Source organism: Nothobranchius furzeri, chromosome 1 (genome assembly GCF_043380555.1).
Source record: "Nothobranchius furzeri strain GRZ-AD chromosome 1, NfurGRZ-RIMD1, whole genome shotgun sequence".
NCBI lineage: Eukaryota > Metazoa > Chordata > Actinopteri > Cyprinodontiformes > Nothobranchiidae > Nothobranchius > Nothobranchius furzeri.
Window position 1 is genome coordinate 83,001,120 of NC_091741.1, and position 12,710 is coordinate 83,013,829.

The following is a 12,710-nucleotide window of genomic DNA, read 5'->3' on the forward strand; positions in this document are numbered from 1 at the left end:
GAACGTTTCTTGTACTTTTAAAGTATGAGGACATTCTGAATTAGTAAGCCATCAGAGCAGCATGCTTGTTATTTAAAAAGGTAGTTCTGATTGAGCAGTGCAAGCCGATTTTACATGCTAGCCACCTTGATCATCCGATGTCCCCTTATCAGGCTTGGCAGGGGTCTGTGCTCTGCCCACACTTACTCGTGTGAGGGAGGAACTTCTCTTCTTCACAGAATGGCCTAAAGACATGAGAGTGGAGTTATAGCCAAGCAGCCACTGCAGGGAGTCAACAAGGAAAGGCCCAAGTCATGTGCACTTCATCTGGCCTTGTGGAAGTCACCAGGCCAGAGCTAGCAGCAGCTGATGCCCCGGTTTAGGAGATTAGGTCTGAAGACACAAACAAGCTTCTTAACTGTCCTATCTGATCAAACCACCCATTTCCTTCTATACCAGTTCATATCTACTGTATTTATTCCTCAATAACAGGTGAGGGTTCATTATTTAGACGTTGTCAGAGCAGCTGAAAGTGTAACACAAAGCTCCGATGGTGTTCTGTACCCCGTCTGTTATTAAAACAACCTCTGAGGGGGAAGGGGGGGGGGGGGGGGGGGATCTTCTGCACCTGTCAGCTCCACCTGAAGCTTTTTGCCTCCTTCCTTACTGGCCTGAGCAGCAGTGTCATTGCTTGACAACCGGTTACAAGATGAACTCCTTGGTTTAACACCTGAGAGACAATAACGACACATCTGGTAATTAAACGAAACATTGTGTAGTCGGTTCTTCAGACATTTTACAACACATTCCTGCATCATCCTTAGATTAAAGTGGTGCACACTGGGGAAATAATAATTAAGCACAAGATTGTCAGCAGATTCCTTTCCAAGCAAAAATCAAAGACTTTTTTAAGACCATAAACTGTTCATTAGACTTTGTTCAGAATTTTAAAAGAAAGTATCAAAGGTAAGCGGAGTTGTGGAACCGTTGAGCCTGAAAAAGACCCTTTTAAATTTTACCAATCTCTGTGTGCATCAGGCAATCTGCACGTTAAAACCATGGATATACAAAAGGGCAGAGGTCAAAGTTCATTTTAGGCTTAAAACTGGCAGAGAAGGCTTAAATCCATTGAGTCTATTGTTAGCCACATAATCTAGCGTGCAAATGATAGCAAAAACATTTAAGTGCATGACAAGTGAAAAAACTGCTTGCTGTAGACTGTGTGGGGCTAAAACTGCAGCACGTGAATCAAGGAAGGATGGGGTGGGGGGACGACAAAGGAGGGAGGGAGGGATGGAAAAGAGGAGACTTACCTTTGTCAGGTGATTTGGTGAGGGCAGCAGAGGAGGAGGATAAGCGCTTGTTGATGCCAGCCTCAGACGGCTGTTTCAGGTTGGTGGTGGATGAGGAGCGCTTCTCAACTAAGAGCAAGGGGGAAGAATAGATGAGGGAGGTGGGGTTTACAAAGGAAGCAGCCAATAGGAGAGGAATTTCAGGGGCAGACGAGGGAGAAGAAGGTCCTTCTATATCAGTTTTACTAATGTGAGTTTTAAAACATTTTAAAGTTACAATGGTAAATCTGCTAAATAAGCCAGAACGGAATTCATGTCCCTTTAACAACCTTCCAACACAGTATAGCTATAAATATTTTGTGGCAATTAAAAACAAATAATGTGGTTCTCTCACATTTGTCAAAATCCTCCACCAATAACACGACTCTATTCAAAACAAACCATTGGACCATACGATTGAAAGGTTCTCTGCTCAATTATATCAGAGAAGAAGAAACAGTGGGCTGCTACCACTTCCAATTTTAGGACAAACTACCAGAAAAGAAAACTGCAATTTGAAGATGCAGAAAACAAAATACATTTGGTCATAGAAAATGTTCACTTTTTTTTGGTTAGTGGCAATGCGGGTTCAGGGGGGCGTGGCCTAGGGATGAAAGAAGAAGACAACTATCTTTTACATAGCGCCTCTCAAGATAAAAATCATGAGGCGCTTCACAAAAACAAAAATTCAAGTTTAAAAAGATTTCAAAATGATTAAAAACATGTTTAAAAGGAGAAAAGACCAAAAAAATGTAAGGGAGGGAGAAAATGAACAGGAAAGAGGGAAATCGATGGATCCCAAGAAAGGCAGAATAAGAACAGAATAAGGAGAGGGTGGTGGTGAAGGTCACACAAAAACCAGCTTGAACAGGGTGGTTTTCAGCTGCTTTTTGAAGGAGACCACTGAGTCCACTGATCTCAGGCTCAGGGGGATAGAGGTCCAGAGTCTGGGGGCCACAGCAGCAAATGATCTGTCACCTTTGGTCTTTAGCCTGGTGCGCTGCACAACCAGTAGGCTTTGATCACTGGACCTCAGGGACCTGCTGGGGATGTAGGGACTAAGAAGATCACCAATGTAAGATGGTGCTTGTCCATGTAAGGCCCTATAGACCAGAACCAGGATCTTGAAATGAACCCTGAAGTTGACTGGCAGCCAGTGAAGCTGGAGGAGAAGCGGGGTGATGTGGGTGTATTTGGAGGACTTGGTCAGAAGCCGAGCACAGGCATTCTGAACCACCTGTAGACGGTTCAGGGAGGTTCTGCTCAGACACGTGAAAAGAGAGTTACAGTAGTCTAAGCGTGAGGAGATGAAGGTGTGGAGAACTGTCTCAAGTTCAGAGCGAGACAGAATGGGACTCAGCTTAGCAATGTTCCTGAGATGGAAGAAGGAAGAGCGAACAAGAGAACTGACATGAGAATCCAGGGTGAGAGCTGGGTCAAAGGTCACACCAAGATTCCTGACAGAAGGTTTGGTGTGAGAAGCAAGCTGACCAAGAGAGTCTCTGACTTTGGGAACCAGCTTGTCTGGGGCACAGATGAGGATCTCAGTCTTATCTTCATTCAGCTGTAGAAAGCTGACGGGAAGGGTGAGAGTTCCGCAGGTGTTATGTAAACTGGATATTCTGTATTTGACAGATTTTATTTTATTTTTGTATCGGTGACAGAAAAAATCTGAAGGGTCATTTTGACAGATTGCAATTCACACCCCGACTTGCATGTCCACAAACATTTTAAACTTTACGCACATAAAATAGATTGCAGAGGTAACAAATTCAATCGAGGAAAGACTCCCATCTGGACATAAAGTCACATTATTCTCAGCACAACTCGCTGTTGACAGAGCACGCAAGTGGACACCACGCTGAAAAGAGACGGACAGGAGCTCAGAGCGCATCTGTGGGTTGCAGCAGAGCGTGGATTCATAGGACCACAACATTTAAACAACCGTGGGTCTGTCCGAGGCAGCAGTCCAGAACCTCATGAATATAGCCCCTTCAGCAATCCACCGTAGACATTTGATTACGCACAAGCAGGTGAACAGTTCAGGTTTATGCAAAACAGTAGGAAGGTGTGCATTCGGGCCACAGCAGGTGAATTGTTCCTACTCCAAGTGAAATTATTTAATTGTAAAGTTAATGTTACCGAGGCTGTTACAGTTACTCTGGTCAGCTTGTTTGGTCTAAATATTATATATGAATGTAAAAATGAATGGTTTCGAATGGGATGGACAACATATCGGCATCAATATTAGTATCGGCCGATGCTAGTCATTTTTTAACATATCATTGTTTATCGGTTCGATAAACAAAACCGGGCCAATATTAACAAACGGTATTTTTTCCATCTCGTCTCCATTTGATTGCCCGTTTCAGAGGGTGAGGGTGTGTGTGTGTGTGTGTGTGTGTGTGTGTGTGTGTGTGTGTAATTGTTTAGTCATGTGAACAGTGGTCGTAATCATCTCAGAAGTGTAAATGTGTGTGTTGTGTGTACATAATAATGTAAATTCAGCTCTAATAATTTTCATTATATACAAAATTAGCTGATTTTAGAAGCATTAATGTCAGTAAATCAGTATCAGTATCAGCAAATATCGGTTATCGGCCACAACAGTGATCTTAATAACGGAAATCGGTATCGGCCCAAAAATTTCATATCGGTGCATCACTAGCATTGAATGTTTATTATTATTTTAGAAATGAAAATGATGGGAGAGAAAAAAAAATGATCGTGACCGTGTTTTTAAACCATGTAGGTCAAAATGAAGGACAACAAAAATGTTGAGTTCTGTGACCGTGTTTGTTTAAAAGCTAGCTTATTTTGCAGATCTGGTAAAGCAGCTGTAAAACAGAACAAATGTACAAATAATTGATTACCGAAAACAACACATGCTTACGTTTTTACCCAAAAGAAAAGAAAGCATTACCAAAACTACACTGTTAATAGAAAAGTATTTTAGGTAAAGTACTTTAAAAGGCTTTGATACTAATTACCCATCAAACCTGGAGGTGTACAATAATAGGGATGGACATTATCTAAAGTCAGAACCAGAACCTATTTGAATCAAAAGCTCTTAAATTTAATAATGGGGAAAACTACATAAATATTGGGAGTTTTGGGTAAAGCTCTTACAGAACTGAGAACCTTTGGCATACCAATGAAACATTTGAACATTAAGTGGTGTTTTATATTCTTGTTCTGTTTGTGTCACACCATGTGTATATAGTTTTATTTTGTTTTTTGTTTAATGGGGACTAAGAGTGCAGATGCGAATGTCATGTCTACTTTTTTTTTTTTACTACTATTAGACTGTTTGAGGGTTTAAGTCCTTAGTTGAACTGCATTTGTGCTTTTATTGTTTGAGGCAGCTTCATTTTCCTAAACATAGTCAGTTTGCTCATGTAAAATAAGTAAAAAAAATATATAATTAACTATGAGTAAACATCACAAAGAAAACGTGCGCCCAACCCTGAAAAAGAGCAACACGTCCAGTAAATAACCAACAAGGCTCTTCAAAACAAATACACCATACAAAAAACATTCTGTTAGTAGGAAAAACTGCCCGTTAGAAAGCAGGTGGAGACTGGTGGGGTTGGGGAGTGACAGTGGAAAGGGTAACCAAGCTATCTGAGGTGCCAGAGCCGGTCCATGCTGTGTTGCTATGTTGGTGAACAAATAACAAACAAAACCTTGTTCATTCCTCTGTGGCTTTTCTGATGAGGCAGATGAGACAACTATAGTTACTGGAGAAGAGATGCTGGCATCAGAATCTCCTGTGGGAAAAGACAGCTCTCAGGCAGGAGCACAAACACAAGAAGAAGGGGCATGTCCTTCATTCAAATAAATACAAATAAATGAGTCAAACCTGGCTAAAACCTATTAAACCCTATTAAAAAGGAACATCGCACTGAGAGTGGTGGGTTTTGTGGTTAAAAGCCATTTTTTTTCTGGAATTAAAAAAAGAAAACTGCCCATTTCTGTCATGAGCATCTAAATCAGTCTGACAGTGTGTTACTTAAAAGTAGGTGGGGACAATCTGATGCCAGCTGCGGTGAAACATGAACATAAATGTCTGTTTTAAAGATGTGAGGTGCATTTTAAGTGTTTACAAGACAGGCTGTAAAACTAGAACTGGACATCAAGAACAAAACAAATGAAAGCTACCTGCTCGTCCATCTTGATCTGTGGAAATCCCTCCCCAGGACCATCTCTTCTGCCTCTGCTCCACCCGCTGACTACGCTCCATCGTCCGCCTCATCACAGACTCGTAGTGCTCCTGCAGCAACCGAAGCAGAGGACAGTTTTAGCTTGTTTACACACTTCAGCCATGATCCTCTAGGTTGATTTATTAATGAAGGAAACAGTAGACTGTTTACCTGTGCAATCTCTTAGTTTTAACATCTGAAAAGTAAACACAGTTCTGGTGCAGTTACCTTTTCCTCCTCCTGCTTCTGCTTCCTCTTCTCCTCCACGGCCAAGCGTTTCTGCTCCTCCTTCCTTCGCTGTTCCTCAACCTTTTTCTGTCGTTCCTCTTGCTGGCGCTCCACTTGCAGCTTAGCTTTGCGTTCCCGCTCCATGATCTGAGACTCTCTTAAAGCTGATGACGCATAATGATTAGATAATGGAAATGGAGTTTACTGCATTTATTTTATTAAAATATATGCTGGCCTCTTGTATCATTCTACTTTTAGCCTGTTGAGGATCAATTATTTTATGGGATTTTTTTAAAGCTGCACCTAAAAGTGTGATCTTTTTTTGGATTGAACCATTATGGCTGTTTTTGGAAACAAATAAAATAAAACCTGTCTTCTTACCCTGTTTTCTATCGGCCTCCTCCCGTCTTTCTTTTGCCACTCGCAGCCGGTCGTCTACTCGAAGCGCAGCACCGTCGATTACTACCAACACACGTGCATATATGGTTAAATGGAAAGTATATGCACAAAAATACAGACAACACTAGAATGATGCAGTGTGTTTTAAAAGCTTTTTATCATCCAAATGGATGCACGTGACTCATTAATGAGGTTTGCCACCGTTACGGTAATGAGATGATGACTAGGGCTGTCGCGGTTGAGGAATTCCCCCTGCGGTGAGTCAGGGCAGCTCAATATTGCGATATGCGATATTATTGCGCCTTGTTTTTATTTATGTACTTAGCAAATTTGTTTGTTAATTACTAAACTCATGGCAATATTTCCTTTAAAACATTGTGCTTACACATTTTAAAAATGTTAGAGAAAAATACATGGCCATTTTTACCACTTTATTGAATGCAGATCGAAGGGCAGTAACAGCATTCTCTGACTGAACTTAAAAACAACATTCAGGAGGTTTAACTTTGAAATGCAAATTTGGCTGCAACATCTAACAGAAATAAAAAAAGTGCCTGTTTTGTTTTGTGGTTTAAAATAAAGTATACAAAATGAGATGTCCTAGGCACTGTCATTTCACTTTCACACACAAGCTTAACTGAGATTTATAACTCATTCATGTCCTTGTTACGCGCAAGGAACACCAGCATGTTAACTTTATGCGGTTTGAGAGAAGATCTGAGAGGGGTGACAACATTTCCAGCGACACTAAAAACCCTCTCGGATGGTGCGCTTGTTGCGCAAATACACATGTACTTGCGTGCGACTTTGGAGAGCAATGGAAATCTCTCATGGTTGTTACGCCACCATGTCAGAGGGTTTTCATTAGGGTCAATGGGTTCCTCCTGCAGGTAGCGAGTGAGTTCCAGCTCGGCTCTAACTCTCTTGGGGACGGTTACAGATGACGTGCTTGTCCGTGGCTTCAGCAGGTCTCCAAGCGTTTTTTTCTTTGCCGCTGGTGGCAGCACTGCCTGCTCCAAGGTCTCTGGCTGGACTGCAGCTGACGCACTGGCACGGCTCCCTCCATCTTCCATGTTTACTATCTCCTCGATCAGCGCGGACTTTACCTCAGCATCATCATCAGAATTGTTGCCTCGATATCTTGGGTCCAGCAAGCAGGACCGTGCCAACGTTTTTTGTAGAGCTGCTGGTCTGTACTTCTCCTCGAGAACACCGCACATCTTCTGCTTGATGTCCGAGGTCAGAGTGGTGTCTTCGTCTGATGGTTTTAAAACCTCTTCAGTGAGGAGTTTCAGGACAGGTTTAATAGATGAAACCGTGACATAGCTTTCGCCAGACAGCAGATCCGTAAATTCAGCTGCTGGCTTTAAAGCTGCGTTCACCGACTCTAAAACTGCAATGTCCTGCCAGCTGGGGATGAGATGCTGATGCCGCCGATCATCCAGAACCCTTTTAATAGCAGGGATTTGCTCCAAGACTCGGTCCACCATTTTCTGTTTGGAACCCCATCTTGTTGGACAGTCCTGGTTGGATGGAGTAATGGCATATTATTATTTAAACTGAAATTAAATCTGCCTATTCTTTTTAAATTAAGTCAATATATAACAATATTTATTTGTTTCAGTGTATTTCTTTCTAAACAAAACATGTTTTTTAAGCATCACATAAAGCCACCAACTGCTATTTAAGGCTGCACATATGTTTTATGAATTTCGGGCAACAAATAAAATAAATCCCATTCACGGTATTCATATTTTTAGCAGACTTATTGGGCCTATCTGTGTTAGTAAGTGAAATTACAGTGGGATACAATTAGATCATAAATAAAACTTATGAAAATTATTTTACCATTATGAGCGTGTGCTGCGGGAGGCGGAGCTCCGCTTGTGCTTTCGCCAGATCCCTCCTCTTCACCCAGCTGTGGGAGAACGCACCCACTAAGGTGTGGCACAGACCCATTGCTCGGGATGTGCGATCTTTAACACTTGTCATTGCGTTTGTCACTGCCAGGTGTAAATTATGTCCGAAGCAGTTCAGCCAAGTCCAGCTCAATTTTCTCACTGCTGCGGCGATGTTTGCCCCGTTATCAGTCGTTATGCACGCCAGCTTCTTCTCATCCAGGGACCACTCATCAAACACGCTGCGTAGAGCATCTGCGATGTTGTCAGATGTGTGATTCTGGGGCATGAACACTGTTTCGAGGCAGCGTGATTTAAGAGTCCAGTCTTTGGTCAGGTAATGTACAGTTAGACTCATGTAAGGAGTCATATTCACACTTGACCACATGTCAGTGGTGGCAGAGAAAAAGTCCACACTTTTGAGCTCACTCTGAACCGATGCTCTAACTGTGTTGTACATTTTTGGCACCGCAATTTCAGAGAAGTAGGTTTTCCCTGGCAACTCGTATTGCTTGTCAAATTTCTGGAGAAGCGACTTGAATGCAGGTTTCTCCACAGTAGAAAATGGCACCATCTCCTCCACCAGATACCGTGTAACACAGCCTGTCAGGTGTTTATGTCTGTCACTGTCTCTGCTGTACTTGCCGACTCGAGAAAAGGCTTCGCCGAGTCCAAGCTGTCGGCTTGCACCGGCATGAGCTGCCCCGCAGCTCTGTGTGGCAGGTGACGACGGCAGCCGCGCCTTGATAGCTGGATGGTAGGTCGCAAGGTGAGCCCTTAAATTAGATGTGTTTCCTCGTTTTACTTGAACCGTTTTGCCGCAGATTTTACAGACTGCCTTGTTTAAATTCTCTGGCTCCCCCTTTTCATTTGGCTGAAAGCCAAAATGTTCCCAAAGGGGCGAAGTAGCATTTCGCTTCGACACCAGTGCAGCCATCCTTCTCAGCATGCGCTGTCGCGAGATTCAATCAAGTGCGGTTATGGCGGGTGCACGTCATGCAGCGCGGTGGGTTTCTTAATATCGCAATATTTTCTTTTTGCGGTTACCGCGACAGCCCTAATGATGACTAACATGCAATATGACACTGAGAATGTGGAGGTGGATTGTGTTCCATCTAGGGTTGGGGATCATTTGATTTTGAACGATTCCGATTCCAATTCCTCGTTTCGATTCCGGTTCCTATCGATTCCCGATTCAGATTCTTTCAAGACATGACATGTTTTACAGGTCCTCCTTGATGAAATTATCTTAACTTCAACATGAATTCTAATTCTATGAACAACATCATCTTCATTTAGACAAAAACATGTTTTGGAGAAAAAAAGATTAAGACTTGCAGCACAACCAGTGTGTTTGTTTCTGACCACAACCAAAGTCTGGAAGAAGCCTCTGGGATGAGAGGCTAAATGTCTCCAACATATCCAGAAACGTCCAGCTGTTTTCAGCTAAAACTCTCAGGATGATCATGTCCAGGATGACTGAGAACTACACCTCCATGTTGCAGCAGCATTCAGTCAGAGCAGAAAGTAAAACTTAAATGTAGCTGCTGTCAGTAACAATCTAACAGATTTTAAACATTAAAACTCTCAACAGAAATAGTTCAAAAAGGAAATTTCACAACTTTGTGTGTGATTTATTATTATTTTTATAATTATTTATTGTGTCAGAAGCTGGTGTGGTTCACCACAGAGAAAGCTGCTCTAGCATGATGACTTTAATTATTCTACAGGTTATTGTTCAGCCATCTGACGTTCTCACACACACACACACACACACACACACACACACACACACACACACACACACACACACACACACACACACACACACACACACACACACACACACACACACACACACGTTGGTGAGCGGCTGCATCTGACTGCTGACGCTCCGTATGTTTTTATTTCTGCAGTGAGACAAACTCACCTCACACCGTCCACAGTTTGTTCTTTAAAGCTTCTATTAAATCCACCGTTAGGGCTGCAACAAACGATTATTTGGATAATCGATGAATCGGATGGGGTCTCGACATGATTAATTGATTAATCGGATTACATAGGGACATTTTTAAAAACTGCTAGGGAAACGTCATTTCTCTTCTTCCTTCACTTTATTAAACATGTTATTAGAAAACAGTTCAATAGCAGAAAAACAACATGCCATCACCTAAATTGTCTTATAAGGTGTATAGACAGAGACCCTAAGCTACATCTATCTGTGACCTAAAATGCTTGGTCCAAGTTAAACAGCTTAAAGAGCAAGTCAACCCCTACCAGAGTCTAACTCCACTCCCACTTCATGTTTGAAAAATGCAACACATGCTGTTGCCAGGCAGACCGAAAGGGCAGAGCCGCTAACAAATACACACACACTCAGGCTCACAACAGCATTGTGACATCATAATGTACCAGTTTACATCATAGCATACTTCTTAGCCAATAGCGGTGGCAGATTTAAATTAAAATACAGTGCAGAGTTTTTACCTGACAAGGCCACAACACTGCCAGTTTTAGGCAGAATATTTAAATTTTAACTAAGATGCACTGAAGTGCCAAATTATTGACGACGCGTGTCTGCAGCACGATTAGACACTCGTTTATTTAGTTTATCAGCAAAAAAAAGTTTATTTGGGGGTGACTTGCTCTTTAAGGGCAATTCTCATCTGTTTTGTTTGATCTCATCTGTAGACATTTATTATAATTGGGGATGACAAACAACTAATTTTTAAATGCAATTAAACATAGGTTGTGAATTAATCAAAATTAATCACTATTTCCAAAAATGACTGAAAAAATACCAAATAAAACAAAAGTAAATGAATGCCATCCTCCTTGCGATGATGCCCTGGGCAACTGCCATAAAGTCACATCAAGAAATGCTGCTGATCATTCCAATGATCCCAAATAGACTCACATTAGGCCACATGAAAGCAACTGAACCCAAAAATATATTAACCAGTATATAAATGCACTCTCACACAACACGCCTGCAGCAACAGTTAGGACTCCTCCCTCCCTTTTAAAAACGTTTTTGCTTCCGAGGACATTGTGGTTGTAAAGCCACATGTTAGTAGTCTGGCCCCGGTGTGATCAACCAGTTTCTGTGGGAATGTGACGGCGGAACCGGTTCGCAGCAGCGCGAGTCCCTCCACCCGCCTATCTAATAGCGTTGCGCTTACAATTTTATAGACGTTTTTTTAAGAGCTTAGGGCAAGTCTAGCGTGTGTAATAATCCGGGGCTTGGGTGAATCACTTTTGAAAAGTTTTTAACTTACCCGGACACAGAGCTCTCTCCTTCCTCGCTGATGATTCTGACATGCTTGCGTTTAAGATGCTGCATCATCACTGTAGTACTCCCGTGCCATGCTAAGTCTGACCTACAAACGTTGCAGGTAACAAATGTCTTCGCCTGATTTAACTGAAAATGCTCCCAAACTTTAGAAGTTTTTACTTTTTTTGGGTCTCGCTGCTTCTGCCATGTTCCTCTTCCAAACACCTGCCGGCTCTCCGGTCTGCGCGCAACGGCGGGCGGGAGGGGGCTTTTGGAAGAGTTGTGCAACACAACGAATCGATGATGCAATTAGTTGCCAACGCTTTTAGTAATCGATTTTCATCGAATTTATCGATTCGTTGTTGCAGCCCTATCCACCGTGTTGACGTATTTAACAAGTTTCCTCTATGCTGCAGGAATTAAAAATTACATTACGGAGTAAAAGTTCAGCAGACGCGTTTATATTTGGCCGCTGCGCGCCGGGTGGGGGGAGGGGGGACTCGGCGCTGCACACATACAGCTGATGTGATCAGCTCTGGAAAGCGTTGATCACAATTTGCAAATCACGTTTATTTTTCACGGAGATCGGCCGCGGATTCCTCTTCCAGTCGGCATACTAGGAAACGGAACTAGCAATCAAAATAAAAAACCTTGAACGATTCCAGGAAAAACTAACAGTTGGAACCGGTTCCAATCGATGAACGATGCCCAACCCTAGCTACATCCAACTGTTAAAATTGCATAAGACAAAGCCGTTAGAAGATGTTGTTTCAGTGTCAATCTGTGGTATTGTTTACCTGGTTTGCAGCCCTGAGGTTTAGATGATATGTTAGCTGTAGGTCCTGGACTATTCCCAGCCAAGCTACGTCGCTCTTCTGCTTGTGCCTGTGCGGCTGCAGCTGTATGACACAACACAATAAATAAATACACAGAATCAAGTGTCATAAAGTCAAAGAGATTATCAAAACATTTTAAGAAAAAAAGTAGCTTGGGATATTCCAATCCACACAAGTAATAATATTATATATTTTTTCTCTGTGCAATTTCTGCTATGAGCAGGAATACGAATTTAGACCCGTTTCAAACAACATGACAATAGTCCAGCTTAGCATTCACTGCTTTCTATGACAAGCTCTGAGAGATGTGATTTCAGAAAACTATTTGGAAGTAATGTCTTGCAAGCTTCTTTGTGTGTAGCTAACAAACAATATTTTAGGGAAACCACAATCAATACAAAAAAAGGGCAAAAGTCACAACTGTTCTTCCAAAATGGATTACCTACAAGAACTAAATAATCAAAAAGTAAACAATATGCTTAAAATGTTCAAGGGAAGAAACTGAGCACATTTGGGAGAGTCTTCAGACTCCTCGTGATTACATTGCCATTCATAGGGCTGGT

The 12,710-nt window shown here is 42.1% G+C and overlaps 1 protein-coding gene across 16 annotated transcripts in view; it reads right to left on the minus strand.

The window, feature by feature from the left end:
• Positions 1-12,710, minus strand: part of map7d3 (MAP7 domain containing 3) — a 54,927-nt gene that overhangs the window by 15,216 nt on the left and 27,001 nt on the right. For 4 of the 16 annotated variants that reach the window (XM_015949420.3, XM_015949412.3, XM_015949373.3 and 1 more), the window contains exons 2-9: positions 12,109-12,210; positions 6,122-6,202; positions 5,741-5,904; positions 5,472-5,583; positions 4,997-5,080; positions 1,293-1,400; positions 608-709; positions 126-224 (exon numbers count right to left, since the gene is read on the minus strand). In XM_015949420.3, the coding sequence (XP_015804906.3) occupies positions 126-224; positions 608-709; positions 1,293-1,400; positions 4,997-5,080; positions 5,472-5,583; positions 5,741-5,904; positions 6,122-6,202; positions 12,109-12,210 (852 nt within the window). The remainder of the gene's footprint in view (positions 1-125; positions 225-607; positions 710-1,292; positions 1,401-4,996; positions 5,081-5,471; positions 5,584-5,740; positions 5,905-6,121; positions 6,203-12,108; positions 12,211-12,710) is intronic. The other 12 variants (XM_054739237.2, XM_054739236.2, XM_015949425.3 and 9 more) reach the window with 6 other exon arrangements.